The following is a 12,358-nucleotide window of genomic DNA, read 5'->3' as shown; positions in this document are numbered from 1 at the left end:
CCCAACCCAACACAAAATAGAGTCCTTAAAGAATCTGAAGTTTCAAGCAGTATTTATTCGAAAGTGTCCCTAGTTTGTCTTCAAGTTTTATTGAGTGTAATAGTATTGTAATATTGTGTTGTTATGAAGCCTATCTCTGCGCTGGCACTTAGAGAGGAAGACTGGCGAGGTACTGAGGACGATCGACCGAGGAACGACCAGCATTAACAGTCTACTCGGGTGAGTCGGCGCTGTTCGAACTGCCCTTCTATACCATCTGTATCTAGTACAGATGTGTACAATGATTTACAGGTATACAAGATAAAATAAAGCAGGGCGAATCTCGTCTCTCACTCCAATTAAAATAAGATCTTCCATCCACTCCCCTGTGAACAGGAATAATTTACAAAATCAGTCTCATGCCCCTTTTAGTAAACGGTGCACTTTCATTGATTTACATTTAAACTGGATTGCTTTGTAAATTGTAGATAACGAATTCATTAATTTACCTGATGTATGTACGTGTATAGTGATTGGTTTTCATATACACTTTTTGATCCACTGCATACTCACATCAATGCGAGCGAATCTATCATGTAATTTTACTTAGATTGTGGTATACAGTGTTTAATCTGCTGTTTCTTTTGTAGATATATATTATTCAACATCTTCCCTACCATAATAGACGTCATACTCGCCATTATGTACTTCGTTCTTGCCTTCAACTATATATTTGGAATTATAACATTCATGTGTATGCTGTTTTATTTAGGTGAGTACTGTGGTAAAATAGTTACATTTATACATTGTACATCCTTGCATTCATTGCATGCTTGCATTCTCGCATTCCAAAGTCTCGGTCACGTGAACTCTTCCATTCTCGCATTCCAAAGTCTCGGTCACGTGAACTCTTCCATTCTCGCATTCCAAAGTCTTGGTCACGTGAACTCTTCGTTTGCGAAAGGTAAACGAAGAGACAACTTCTGATATTTCTATTAAAAAAAAAAGTATGGTAAGCTCATCTGGTATGTTGAGATACCTTAATACAATGTAGTTGTTCTGCAAACTCACTTGGGCGGTTGAGATACCTTAATAGTTGTCCTGCAAACTCACCTGGTCGGTTGAGATATTTTGATGCTTGTCTGGCAAACTCACCTGGTCGGTTGAGATATTCTGATGCTTGTGTTGTGTTCTAAACCCACAGGTTAGACAGATATTTTCATGCTCTCGGTCTTTTTATGTCACTTGGTCAATGAAGATTATTTTGATTCATCTTACTTATCAATTGAGATCATGTTGTTTGAGTCGGTCTTGAATGCCTGTCTGTGTCAACTTTTTACATTTTTCACTTCTACGTCAGCTCCACAGAGCTAGTTTAGACCACACTATAGGCATAAAAATCTTTGGTAAGGGTATTTTAAGTAATGTAGTGATGTTAAAGAATCTTTGGTAAGGGTATTTTGAGTAAATGTAGTGATGATAAAAAATCTTTGGTAAGGGTATTTTGAGTAAATGTAGTGATGATAAAAAATCTTTGGTAAGGGTATTTTGAGTAAATGTAGTGATGATAAAAAATCTTTGGTAAGGGTATTTTGAGTAATGTAGTGATGATAAAGAATCTTTGGTAAGGGTATTTTGAGTAAATGAAGTGATGAGAGGTTGGGTTAGATGATAATGCAAATGTCGATTTAAGTTTACTCAGACCATGGTCCTTGGAATAGAAAGTTCTTGAGAATAGTAGGAGCGGATCCAGGAATTTTTGAAAGGGGGGGGGGGGTTCTGCTATTAATTTTGGTTTTCAAGGGAGGGAGTGTTTCCACCCGCAAAATGCGTTAAGCAAAATTTTCTGACGATCAGACCCCCGAAACCCCTCTGGATACGCCACTGAATACAGGAATGGAAGCCTCTTTTGATACGCAAGCCTCGTATTGTAGAGTCGACTCCCGTTTATTCAAAGATTCGACGTATCAATATTTAATCAAGTTGTGCCCCTGGGCAATGTAATTAAAATTAGATGTTAGATCCGCTCGCGTATTCGCATACACAACATCGATGTTATGTATGCGAGCGGATCTTACATCTAATTTTAATTAGATTGGCCCCTGGGCCGCAATCTTTCAGTGAAAACCCATTACACTTCCAACTGCATGTTAAAGTTTACGGCTAAAATTAACGATTTCTTTTAATCTATTCTGCAGGTATTACAGTTCTGATCACAGAATGGCGAACAAAATATCGACGATTACAGAACAGACTGGACAATCAACGCAATCAGACGGCCGTGGACTCGTTGCTAAATTTTGAAACGGTATTTTGTAAATTATTTCTGAATTTGTTACGAGTCGAATCACGGGAGAGTATATATTACCTAAGTAAACAAACAGATCAGATATAGACCCGTACCTAAGGGAAACAAGAACATTTACACAGGGTTTTAGTATACATGTAAATGTATATAAACAAGTAATGATTTCGCTCTTTACAATATTCTTGCTGTATAAAAATGTTTTTTCAATGTATGTGCATTTAACGAATATTTTCTATTTTGAAAGGTGAAGTATTATGCAGCCTCAGACTTTGAAATTCAGAGATACGATAAAGCAATCCACAGTTTTCAGGTAAAATTCAGAGATGGGATAAAACAATCTAAGGTTTTCGGGTAAAATTCAAAGCTGCAATAAATTAATCCACAATTTTCAGGTAAAATTCAGAGATTCATTAAAACAATTCAAAGTTTTCAGGTAAAATTCAGAAATACGATAAAAACAATTTAAAGTTTTTAGGTAAAATTCATAGATTCTATAAAACAAGCTAAGGTTTTCAGGTAAAATTAAGAAATACATGTACTATTAAAGCAATCCAGTTTTCAGGTAAAATTCAGAGATTCAGTAAAACAATTAAATATATATAGTTTTTAGGTAAATTTTCTGGCTATAGCATTTACAAGACGTTTTATAATTTCACACTTTAAGAATAATCCTCATTTTATTTTTGTATCTATGGCTTACTAGCGTTAGAAAACTTCGTGACGATGTTGTATTCACCCTTTAAACATAGGTGGCGGAGTTCAAGTCGACATCATCTTTAAACCTTCTGAGCTGCCTTCAGAACATCACCATCACGGTGGGCTTTTGTGTGGGCTCACTCCTGTGTGCCTACTGTGTGGTCAGCGACATTGACGGTCTGAAACTGACCGTTGGGGATTACATTTTGTTCGGAACTTACATCACTCAGTTGTACGGCCCTCTGAATTGGATTGGAACTTATTACAGGTAAAAAGACTTGGAGATTTTCGCAAATGGCTGCGATATTGGAATCATTTGAATTACGCTCGAGATTTTTATTTTTTTTGTAAATGATTCGCAAAATAAATAAATAAAAATTCTAAAATCAGTAAGCCTCAGGTAAACAAAAATACCTGGTCCACAGTATTAAATGTATGGAAATGATGAGAAAATTAAACAACATGAAATATTTGAGGAAAATAGAAAGTGTACTCATTTGAGATCGATAAAGAATTCGATGAGCATATGAAGTATTTCAGTTTTATTTAGGTTTTAATTCACTTCTATTTATACAGGATGATCCAGCAGGCTTTTATTGATATGGAAAACATGTTTGAATTACTGCAAGAACAGCCAGAGGTATGAGACCTGTTTTTGAAATCGTACATACACATTTATATGATGACCTATAGCTAGGCTCTCATTGGCTGTCCACCGAAGAACAATATAATAAAAGGGTTATAAATTGTGTTATTGACTGTTGAAGAAAGATGTGATAATATGGAGATATATATTGCCTTGTAGATTAACGACCATCCGGGATCCACTGACCTCGTGTTAAACGGAGGGGGGATTGAATTTAGAGATGTTAACTTTAGTTATACCAAAGAGTAAGCATTTTCTTTATGACTAATTTGTGTTTGGTACATAATCAGGATACAGTATTGTGTGTGTTTGTTTAAGCCTGGTGTGACATAGCTGTTGTATAGAAAAACATGTACACTATGCTAATGTTTCAGACGTCCCATTCTAAAGAATCTGTCTTTCAACGTTCCAGCCGGACAGACATATGCTTTGGTGAGATCATTTTTTTTTCATCTCAAAGCTACCGTGAAATTCGAAATGAAAAATAAAGATAAGACTTGTATAAAAACTAACATGCAACATACGTATACAACAAACCAATGGCAACCAAAGGAAATTAAAGAATTTAGACAGGTCAAAAATATCAAGCTTCATGTGAAGTTGGTTGTGTGTATTTTCTACAAGCTTTGATTTCTTGGTTTTTCTGTAATACTAAAGGACTATTTACCTTGAAAGGTTGGTCACTCAGGCAGTGGTAAAAGTACAATAGTCCGGCTGCTCTTCCGGTTTTATGATATACAAGGCGGAGCAATTCTTATTGATGGACAAGACATATCACAGGTAGGCAGGAAACGATGTTTGAGATAAATGTCAACGCCCTGGTAAAATTCAAAACTTTCCCAAGACCTGGGAATTCTCCTGTTCACTATTTACGAATATTGAATTGTTTTTTCTTTGGTAATTTTTGTATTGGTTTTCGGTTGGGTTTTACATCCATCCTAGCTGTATGTAATCTGCGCAAGATACATTGTCTGCCAATTCAGACTAAGCTTAAGTTACGTCTAGCGGCCAACTAAATTTGTAACTTTGTTCCCCCCTCCAAATTCTATTCGTGGATGTTTAGATAAAAGAAAAGAACTATAATTTCTGCGATTTCCAACATATACAGACAAATTTAGGAGCAAGTCCCATACAGACCTCTTCTGATTTGGTAATTTCTTCTTTCTCCTGCTCTCCGGGCACCCCACCCCAATTTGGGGGGGGGGATGGTTAGTACCTTAGATGATGCATTATGTTTTGGAATTGCAGTCCCCACCACGGTACAATGTAACTCTTTATGTGAAATAATCCAAGCAGAAAGGAAGGGATGGATGTATCCCCCCTCAGCACTTTGCAATCATCATAAATTCGAAAGACGTAGCATGCTGATTAGAGAAGGGACTTACAGAGGACTTTTGAAGTTATTCTTACAAATATCGGTGTAATACCCGGAAAATTTAATCATTCATAGTTAATGACTAGTTTTGTTTGTTTGATATAGGGAATAACTATCTTCTCATTTGTTATTTGCGACTGTTAATGCTGATCTACCGGCGACGATTTAACGGTTTTGCCCATGACGATTTAACGGTTTTACCGGCAACGCGTTTTACGTCCCATTCGAGAATTTTTCACTCATGTAAAGACCTCACCAGCTTGAGGTGAAATAACACAAATATTGAGCGTGAAATACCATAAATATTGACCGTTTCTAAAGTCATACCCGAAAGATCCGTGACTTTCACTTTTCTCGAATCAAAGTATGACGGCTTGCGAAGAGAAGTTGATGTAGGCTATGCCTGTCCACTTCTCTAGAGAGAATACTAATTCATACCCATACGATTATTATACACATTTATACATTTCATGCATTGTATTTTCCGTAGATTTGTTAAACATATAACTCCTTAATTTTGCCTCCACATTTGTAGATTACGCAAAATTCGCTCCAGAAACAGGTCGGGGTAGTACCGCAGGACACGGTGTTGTTTAATCAAGACATCCGTTACAATATTCGCTATGGAAACCGAGAAGCGCATGATGTCGATGTCTTAGATGCGGCGGAAGCGGCAGATATTCACAACAGAATTCTAAGCTTTCCAGACGGTGAGAGAGCCTTTCAAAAAAAAAAGACTGTTTTTGCAATATATAGGAGTGGACATCTCATAAATGCACAGTCCACTATTATATGATTGCTTGTATATTTGCAATATTTATCAACCTGTGGGATCAGGAATATTATAGGGTTATTGAACTTATATTGGTGAATATTGGCACGAGTTGGCTGTGAAAATGCACGAGCTTGCGAGTGCATTTTGACAGCCAACGAGTGCCGATATTCACCAATATAAGTTCAATAACCCTTTTATTATATAGCTAAAGTATTTAGTCGTTAAATTATATCCCTTTTCACTCAAAATACCCCAAAATAGACGAGATTTCAATATTGGCAGTGTGCAATATCAACATGCATTTCTTAACTGTTCAATATTTAACCCGTCATTAATGCATGAGGCAAACTGATTTTGTGAATGGGGACATCATAATTTAAGTACAGTAAAACACTTTGCTTAAGTAAATATCAAATACCAGCTCTGTCAGATTCGGAGGACCGTCGTCTGCCATTTTGGCTTGTTTACGTCGTGACGGTAACGTCAATATTGAACGCTCATACTCGGAATGTTTCGGGCGCATACAATTTACGCAATGCAAAGTTAGCGTTCAATAAATTCTCAGGATATTGAACGCTAACATTCTCTAGATTTTACGAAGATTTTATAGTTGACTATTTATTAGCTATATAATAATAGGTATTATTATATAGCTAATAAATAGTCAACTATTAAATCTTCGTAAAATCTAGAGAATGTTAGCGTTCAATATCCTGAGAATTTATTGAACGCTAACTTTGCATTGCGTAAATTGTATGCGCCCGAAACATTCCGAGTATGAGCGTTCAATATTGACGTTACCATAACGACGTAAACAAGCCAAAATGGCAGACGACGGTCCTCCGAATCTGACAGAGCCGGTATTTGATATTTACTTAAACAAAATGTTTTACTGTACATAAATTATGATGCCCCCATTTACAAAATCAGTTTGCTTCATGCATTAATGACGGATTAAATATTGAACAGTTAAGAAATGCATGCTGTTATTGCACACTGCCAATATTGATGAATTCTCGTCTATTTTGGAGTAGTTTGAATGAAAAGGGATATAATCTTTAACTATATAATAAAAGGGTTATTGAACTTATATAGGTGAATATTGGCACTCGTTGGCAGTCAAAATGCACTCGCAAGCTCGTGCATTTTCACAGCCAACTCGTGCCAATATTCACCAATATAACTTCAACAACCCTATATTACCAGTTACCATAGGAATCAGCACAACTTAATCTAAGTGAAATTAGCTCAGTCTTGTTCATACCAAAAACACACATTCCTGTGATATTCCTTGCTGAACTACGAAAGATAAGTCCACAGACACTTGTTTCTGTAAATAAGTTATGACGTCTGTACAATAATAATAGCACACCTTGTGTTTCTGTAAGTAAGTTATGACGTCAGTACAATAATAATAGCACACCTTGTCTGTATACTTATAATAATACAATAACACGCCTTGTGTTGTTCCTATATATAAGTTATGACGTCTGTAGACTAATAATAACAACACACTTTGTGTTATTAGTATACAGACGGCATAACTTATTTACAGAAACAAGTGCCTGTGTTTAAGTCTGTGCCGGATATATTGATTGGTTAATATTTTTACGTCCCGTCGAGAATTTTTCACTCATATTGAGACGTCACCAGTTGTTTATTGCTTAGCGCTAATGGTTGTAGGAGTGAGGTTATTTAATGTACCAAAATCTGCCGCTTTTTTAAGGTCATATATCCAAAAAACCCGTGATTCTCACTTTTGAGCGTTTGGCAAATGAGCAATCACTATCTTGGAATTTTAATCAATGACTTGCAAAATAAACACTATACCAAAACACACCTATTCTCTGGATGATCGTATCAATCTCAACCCAGAGTTATCGTCCCTTGCTTTCGTGTACTGAAAGGTATGAACGAACAACTCTGGATAGAGACTACCCAAGTCTTATATATATACAAGATAATTTGATGTTTTATATTTTTCACTAGGTTATGACACAGCTGTTGGAGAAAGAGGTTTAAAATTGAGTGGAGGCGAAAAACAAAGAGTAGCCATTGCTAGAACTATATTGAAAAATCCAACGATCGTGCTTCTTGATGAAGTAAGATGTTTGAGTAATGGATGTGTCCACTTTCTTTGCTATATATTGTGGTTTTTAACCGCGAATATGCAGTTAATGATTATATCTAATGTACTATGTGCAGGCCACATCGGCTCTGGATACAAGCACGGAGAGATACATACAAGCCTCCTTGGAGGAAATATGCCGGAATCGAACAACAATTATCGTAGCTCATAGATTATCAACAGTCATACATGCTCATCAGATCCTAGTCATGAAGGAGGGAGAAATTATAGAGAAGGGAACGTAAGTTGTAGAGGTTTTAACATTTTCAATAATCATCTTTCTATATTACACGTGTCATTCCCGATGAATACAAAAAGAAAAGGTATATGATTATGTTTGATGATAATTAAGGTAATCATTTACAGGTTGTTGTAAGATAGACAATTGTATATAAGAATAAAACTTGTCGTCTTTGTTAACTCCCCTCGTATTTATTAACCCCCCCCCCCCTCTCAGATGCACTTGTGTGACAGGAATCGAGTATGAGCTGGACACATTTCTATATTTATATGCCGCTAACACTTTTCTGTATTTGCAGACATAATGAACTTTTATTACACGGAGGCTTTTACAAGGATATGTGGAAACAGCAGCTACAGAACACCCAGGACAAAGACAACGGCGCCCTGAGTTCTACGTCATCAAACGGATCAGCAGACGACGGAACTCGGTGACGAAAAAGCATCGTTATATCGCTCTTTTATCAATGATACTAGAGAATGTCTGCTTGTTTCAAACAGGCATTTATTGTCATGTGTTGCTCTGTTACCTATCAAATGAATGACTACAAAACTTTGAACTATTAACAGAGCAATCTACAAGATGAATGTTTCCCGTGATGTCGATGTCAGTGAATCCGTGTGTTGTAGTGTATGGTACTGGTTTAAAGTGTTACGGGTGTATACACCATTTCTTAAAGGAAAGTGAGGTGGATACAGAAATCAAATATATGGTAAACTTGAGCAGAAAGGTTAAAATCGTTCTTCCTGTGCAGAAAAGGGATACAGTTCTTGTGAACTACTGCCCTGCGTCTCCTCACTGTTACAGGAAAAATACTGGGAGTGTTTCGTGTACAATCACATTCAAGATTATCTTACTGTATTTAATTTCTTCTGTTGCATTCAATCTGCTTTCCAAATGGGCACCTCAGCAATAAACTACATGTAACTTATGGATATCATGAATGACAAAGAGAAAGCGTTAACCATATGCAAAGAAGTTAGGTGTGTATTTTGTTATATTCGCAAGACTTTTGATCTGCTTTTTGTAGGCCTGATTTTGGAACATATGTTTGAAAGTTGCTTAAATTATAAATAACAGTCTTACTTTACGGATAAAGACAGTGTACCCCAGGGATTTATCTTTGGGCCTCCTCTTTTTCCGAGTATTTATCACTGATACTGTCATTGATCTTCATGGCAATAAAACGTTTTGCAAACTATACGACTTCATGTATAGTAGTATAACATCTTGCAGCAGGTCTCCCTGAATGGGCAAAGCAGTGGCTGGTCACTTTCAGTCCCAGTAAACCTGACAGCTTCTTAAAATCCTCAACAACAAAAACGAATTCAGTAGATCGCTGTACACGTGCTTCAACAAAATTCCTATCAAAGAAGTCAACCATCACAAGCATCAGGGACTTAATTTTTATACGCCCGTCTTAAGATGGGACGTATTATGGTATGGCGTTCATGTCCGTCCGTCTGTCTGTTAGCTTTTTCGTGTCCGACCCGTAACTTAAATACTACAAGGCCTAGAATCATCAAACTTTGTCTGTAGATACATCTTGGGTAGAATGTGTGTCGCACATTAAAACCAGGTCACTGTGACTTTTCATTAAGAAGATATCCGTCTGTCCGTCCGTCTGTTAGCTTTTTCGTGTCCGACCCGTAACTTAAATACTACAAGGCCTAGAATCATCAAACTTTGTCTGTAGATACATCTTGGGTAGAAGGTGTGTCGCACATTAAAACCAGGTCACTGTGACTTTTCATTAAGAAGATATGGCCATATATGGCAAAAACTTGTCCGGCTCATAACTTGAAAACTATTAGACCTAGAATCACCAAAATTGGTCAACTAATGCATCTTAGGTAGAAGGTGTGTCGCATCCTACTTTAAGGTCACTGTGACATTTAATTAAGGTGATATAAAAAAAATGTTTTAATGGGTACAATCTATACTGTTAACAATATGTGACGGGCGTATCATGTGCCGTGGCGGTGCACTTTATTCAAGTAATGAGATCATGCAAGTGCTCACTACAAAAGGAATCTTTAGAAATAGTCTACATGTACTTTCCTTGCGTTCAAACTGTTCCTGTAATTGTCGATGGGATTATGAAATTATCATCTTTCATTGTGTTTCACAAAAAATGACACCATATGATTATTTGTAGTGTATCATGTAATTTGCTACACTGACATTGTAAACCTAATGTTTTCTACACTGATATTGTAAACCTAATGTTTTCTACACTGATATTGTAAACCTAATGTTTTCTACACTGATATTGTAAACCTAATGTTTTCAAAAATAAATCTGCATTGTTGTATTATATTAAGTAAAGAAAAATAAGAAAACAATTGTAGCGTGTTTGCTTTATCTAAAGATTTTGCAACGGGATTGTTACATGAAAAGGTGTAGATAACGAACAGTGATCAATCTCATAAAGGATACAAAACCAAGAATAGAACAACACAGACCCCATGATACACCAGAGGTGGGATAAGGTGCCAAGGACGAGTAAGGATTTCCTTGTGGAACGGTCTCACCCGCTGTGAGCACTATGTCTTTATCAGTTTGTAAAGAACGGCCTAACAATAGGTATGAAACTTGTTGGACAGCACTCTGAATTATGGTATATTGATAAGGTCATTCTATGGCTATAACGCACCAACCAACAACACAGTCCCGATAGACAACGCTAGCGATACATGATTTCATTCATATATCGATTCGATATATCCCAATAAGATACCACAGAGTCTTCCATATTTGCTTCTTATTTGGATATATCGTGGAACACACACATTAACGACAAACTATTAATTCCACTTTATGACAAACGATGACTTCAGCTTTCCCACCGTCAGCTTGTATCCCATTATTAATGTGGTGTTTATGTCTCTCAACTGAATTGATGTGTGATAGTGTGTCCTATGACTAGTTTTTAATCGAGACAGGCTACTGACAAATAAGTTGGATGTTACAGGCACAGGGGCTAAGCCCGTTTGGGTTCGAACTCTTTGATACCATAAAAATTAGCCAGTACAACCGTCATTAGACAAAATGCTTTTTTGACGCATTTCATACCATTTGTTATGTATCCCCTCTTTCAGGGGGAGACATATTGTTTTTTGTACTTTCTGTCCGTCTGTCTTTCACAAATTTTCTCCTCCTATGTGGCTTATCGGATGAACTTGAAACTGTGTACAATGCTTCATTGCCATTTGTAGATGTGCATATTGGTGGGACAGGAGGATCCAATCAATTTTTATAATGGATCTAAGAGGGATGGAGGATGTAAAATAGCTTGTGAACACTTCTCCTATGTGGCTTATCGGATAGATGTGAAACTTTGTACAATGCGTCATTGCTAGTTGTAGATGTGCGTATTGTCGGGACAGGAAGATCCAATTATTTTCCTAAAAGTTATAGTGGATCTAAGAGGGGTTGAGGATGTAAAATAGCTTGTGAACACTTCTCCTATATGGCTTATCTGATAGACTTGAAATTTTGTACAATACTTCAATACCATTTGTAGATGTGCATATTGCAGGGACATGAGGATCCAATTGTTGTACTTAAAGCTAAAGTGAATCTAAGTGATGGAGGTTGTAAAATAGTTTGCGAACACTTCTCCCATGTGGTTTATCAGAGTTCAAAATGGCTATGTTCCTGCTCATGCTTTCTCCTCCATGTCATGCAGTACATTAAGGGGAGGAGGTTTCATTTGGAGCACTTCCAATTTGGGGAGCTGCGGAGACATGTTTTTCATAAAAAATAATCTCTAGTTGTTTTATTTTACATACTTATTTTGACTTCGGATTACTCCGTTTAGATTACGATGTACAACTCACGGTGGGTGTGATCGGTCCACAGTGGATGCTTACTCCCCCTAGGTACCTGGTCCTCCCTATGGTGTTTCCAGGGATTGGTGTTTGCCCTACTCTCGGTTTGTTTTATCTATTATAGTATCCACGAGATCAATCATTGTTCACTGTATTTGACATTTTCGTGAACAATGATATTACTGCAACCCACCGATTAACTTTTCTCACCGTTCAAATACAGCCAAGGTCACAAGGGCAAATATCTTGGTACCAGTAGGAAGATCTTGTCAAAAGAAATGCCCATGTACAATGTGAAAGCTCTAATATTTACCATTTGGAAGTTATGACCAATGTAAAAAAAAAATTAAAAGTAGGTCAAATGTCAAGGTCAAAAG

General features: G+C 36.8%; 1 protein-coding gene across 1 annotated transcript in view; it reads left to right on the top strand.

Annotated features, from left to right (window-relative positions):
* Nucleotides 1-10,490, top strand: part of LOC125681995 (ATP-binding cassette sub-family B member 6-like) — a 16,548-nt gene extending 6,058 nt beyond the window's left edge. The window contains exons 6-18 of the mRNA XM_048922361.2: nucleotides 130-219; nucleotides 630-751; nucleotides 2,178-2,287; nucleotides 2,532-2,597; nucleotides 3,037-3,251; nucleotides 3,560-3,623; nucleotides 3,789-3,874; nucleotides 4,004-4,061; nucleotides 4,305-4,409; nucleotides 5,540-5,714; nucleotides 7,769-7,881; nucleotides 7,985-8,148; nucleotides 8,447-10,490. Coding sequence (XP_048778318.2) covers nucleotides 130-219; nucleotides 630-751; nucleotides 2,178-2,287; nucleotides 2,532-2,597; nucleotides 3,037-3,251; nucleotides 3,560-3,623; nucleotides 3,789-3,874; nucleotides 4,004-4,061; nucleotides 4,305-4,409; nucleotides 5,540-5,714; nucleotides 7,769-7,881; nucleotides 7,985-8,148; nucleotides 8,447-8,582 — 1,504 coding nt within the window. The 3' untranslated portion in view covers nucleotides 8,583-10,490. The remainder of the gene's footprint in view (nucleotides 1-129; nucleotides 220-629; nucleotides 752-2,177; nucleotides 2,288-2,531; nucleotides 2,598-3,036; nucleotides 3,252-3,559; nucleotides 3,624-3,788; nucleotides 3,875-4,003; nucleotides 4,062-4,304; nucleotides 4,410-5,539; nucleotides 5,715-7,768; nucleotides 7,882-7,984; nucleotides 8,149-8,446) is intronic.
* Nucleotides 10,491-12,358: the final 1,868 nt, after the last annotated feature.

Source organism: Ostrea edulis, chromosome 2, assembly GCF_947568905.1.
Source record: "Ostrea edulis chromosome 2, xbOstEdul1.1, whole genome shotgun sequence".
Taxonomy (NCBI): Eukaryota; Metazoa; Mollusca; class Bivalvia; order Ostreida; family Ostreidae; genus Ostrea; species Ostrea edulis.
The sequence above is the reverse complement of the archived record's forward strand: the minus strand, read 5'-3'. Positions and strand labels throughout refer to the sequence as shown.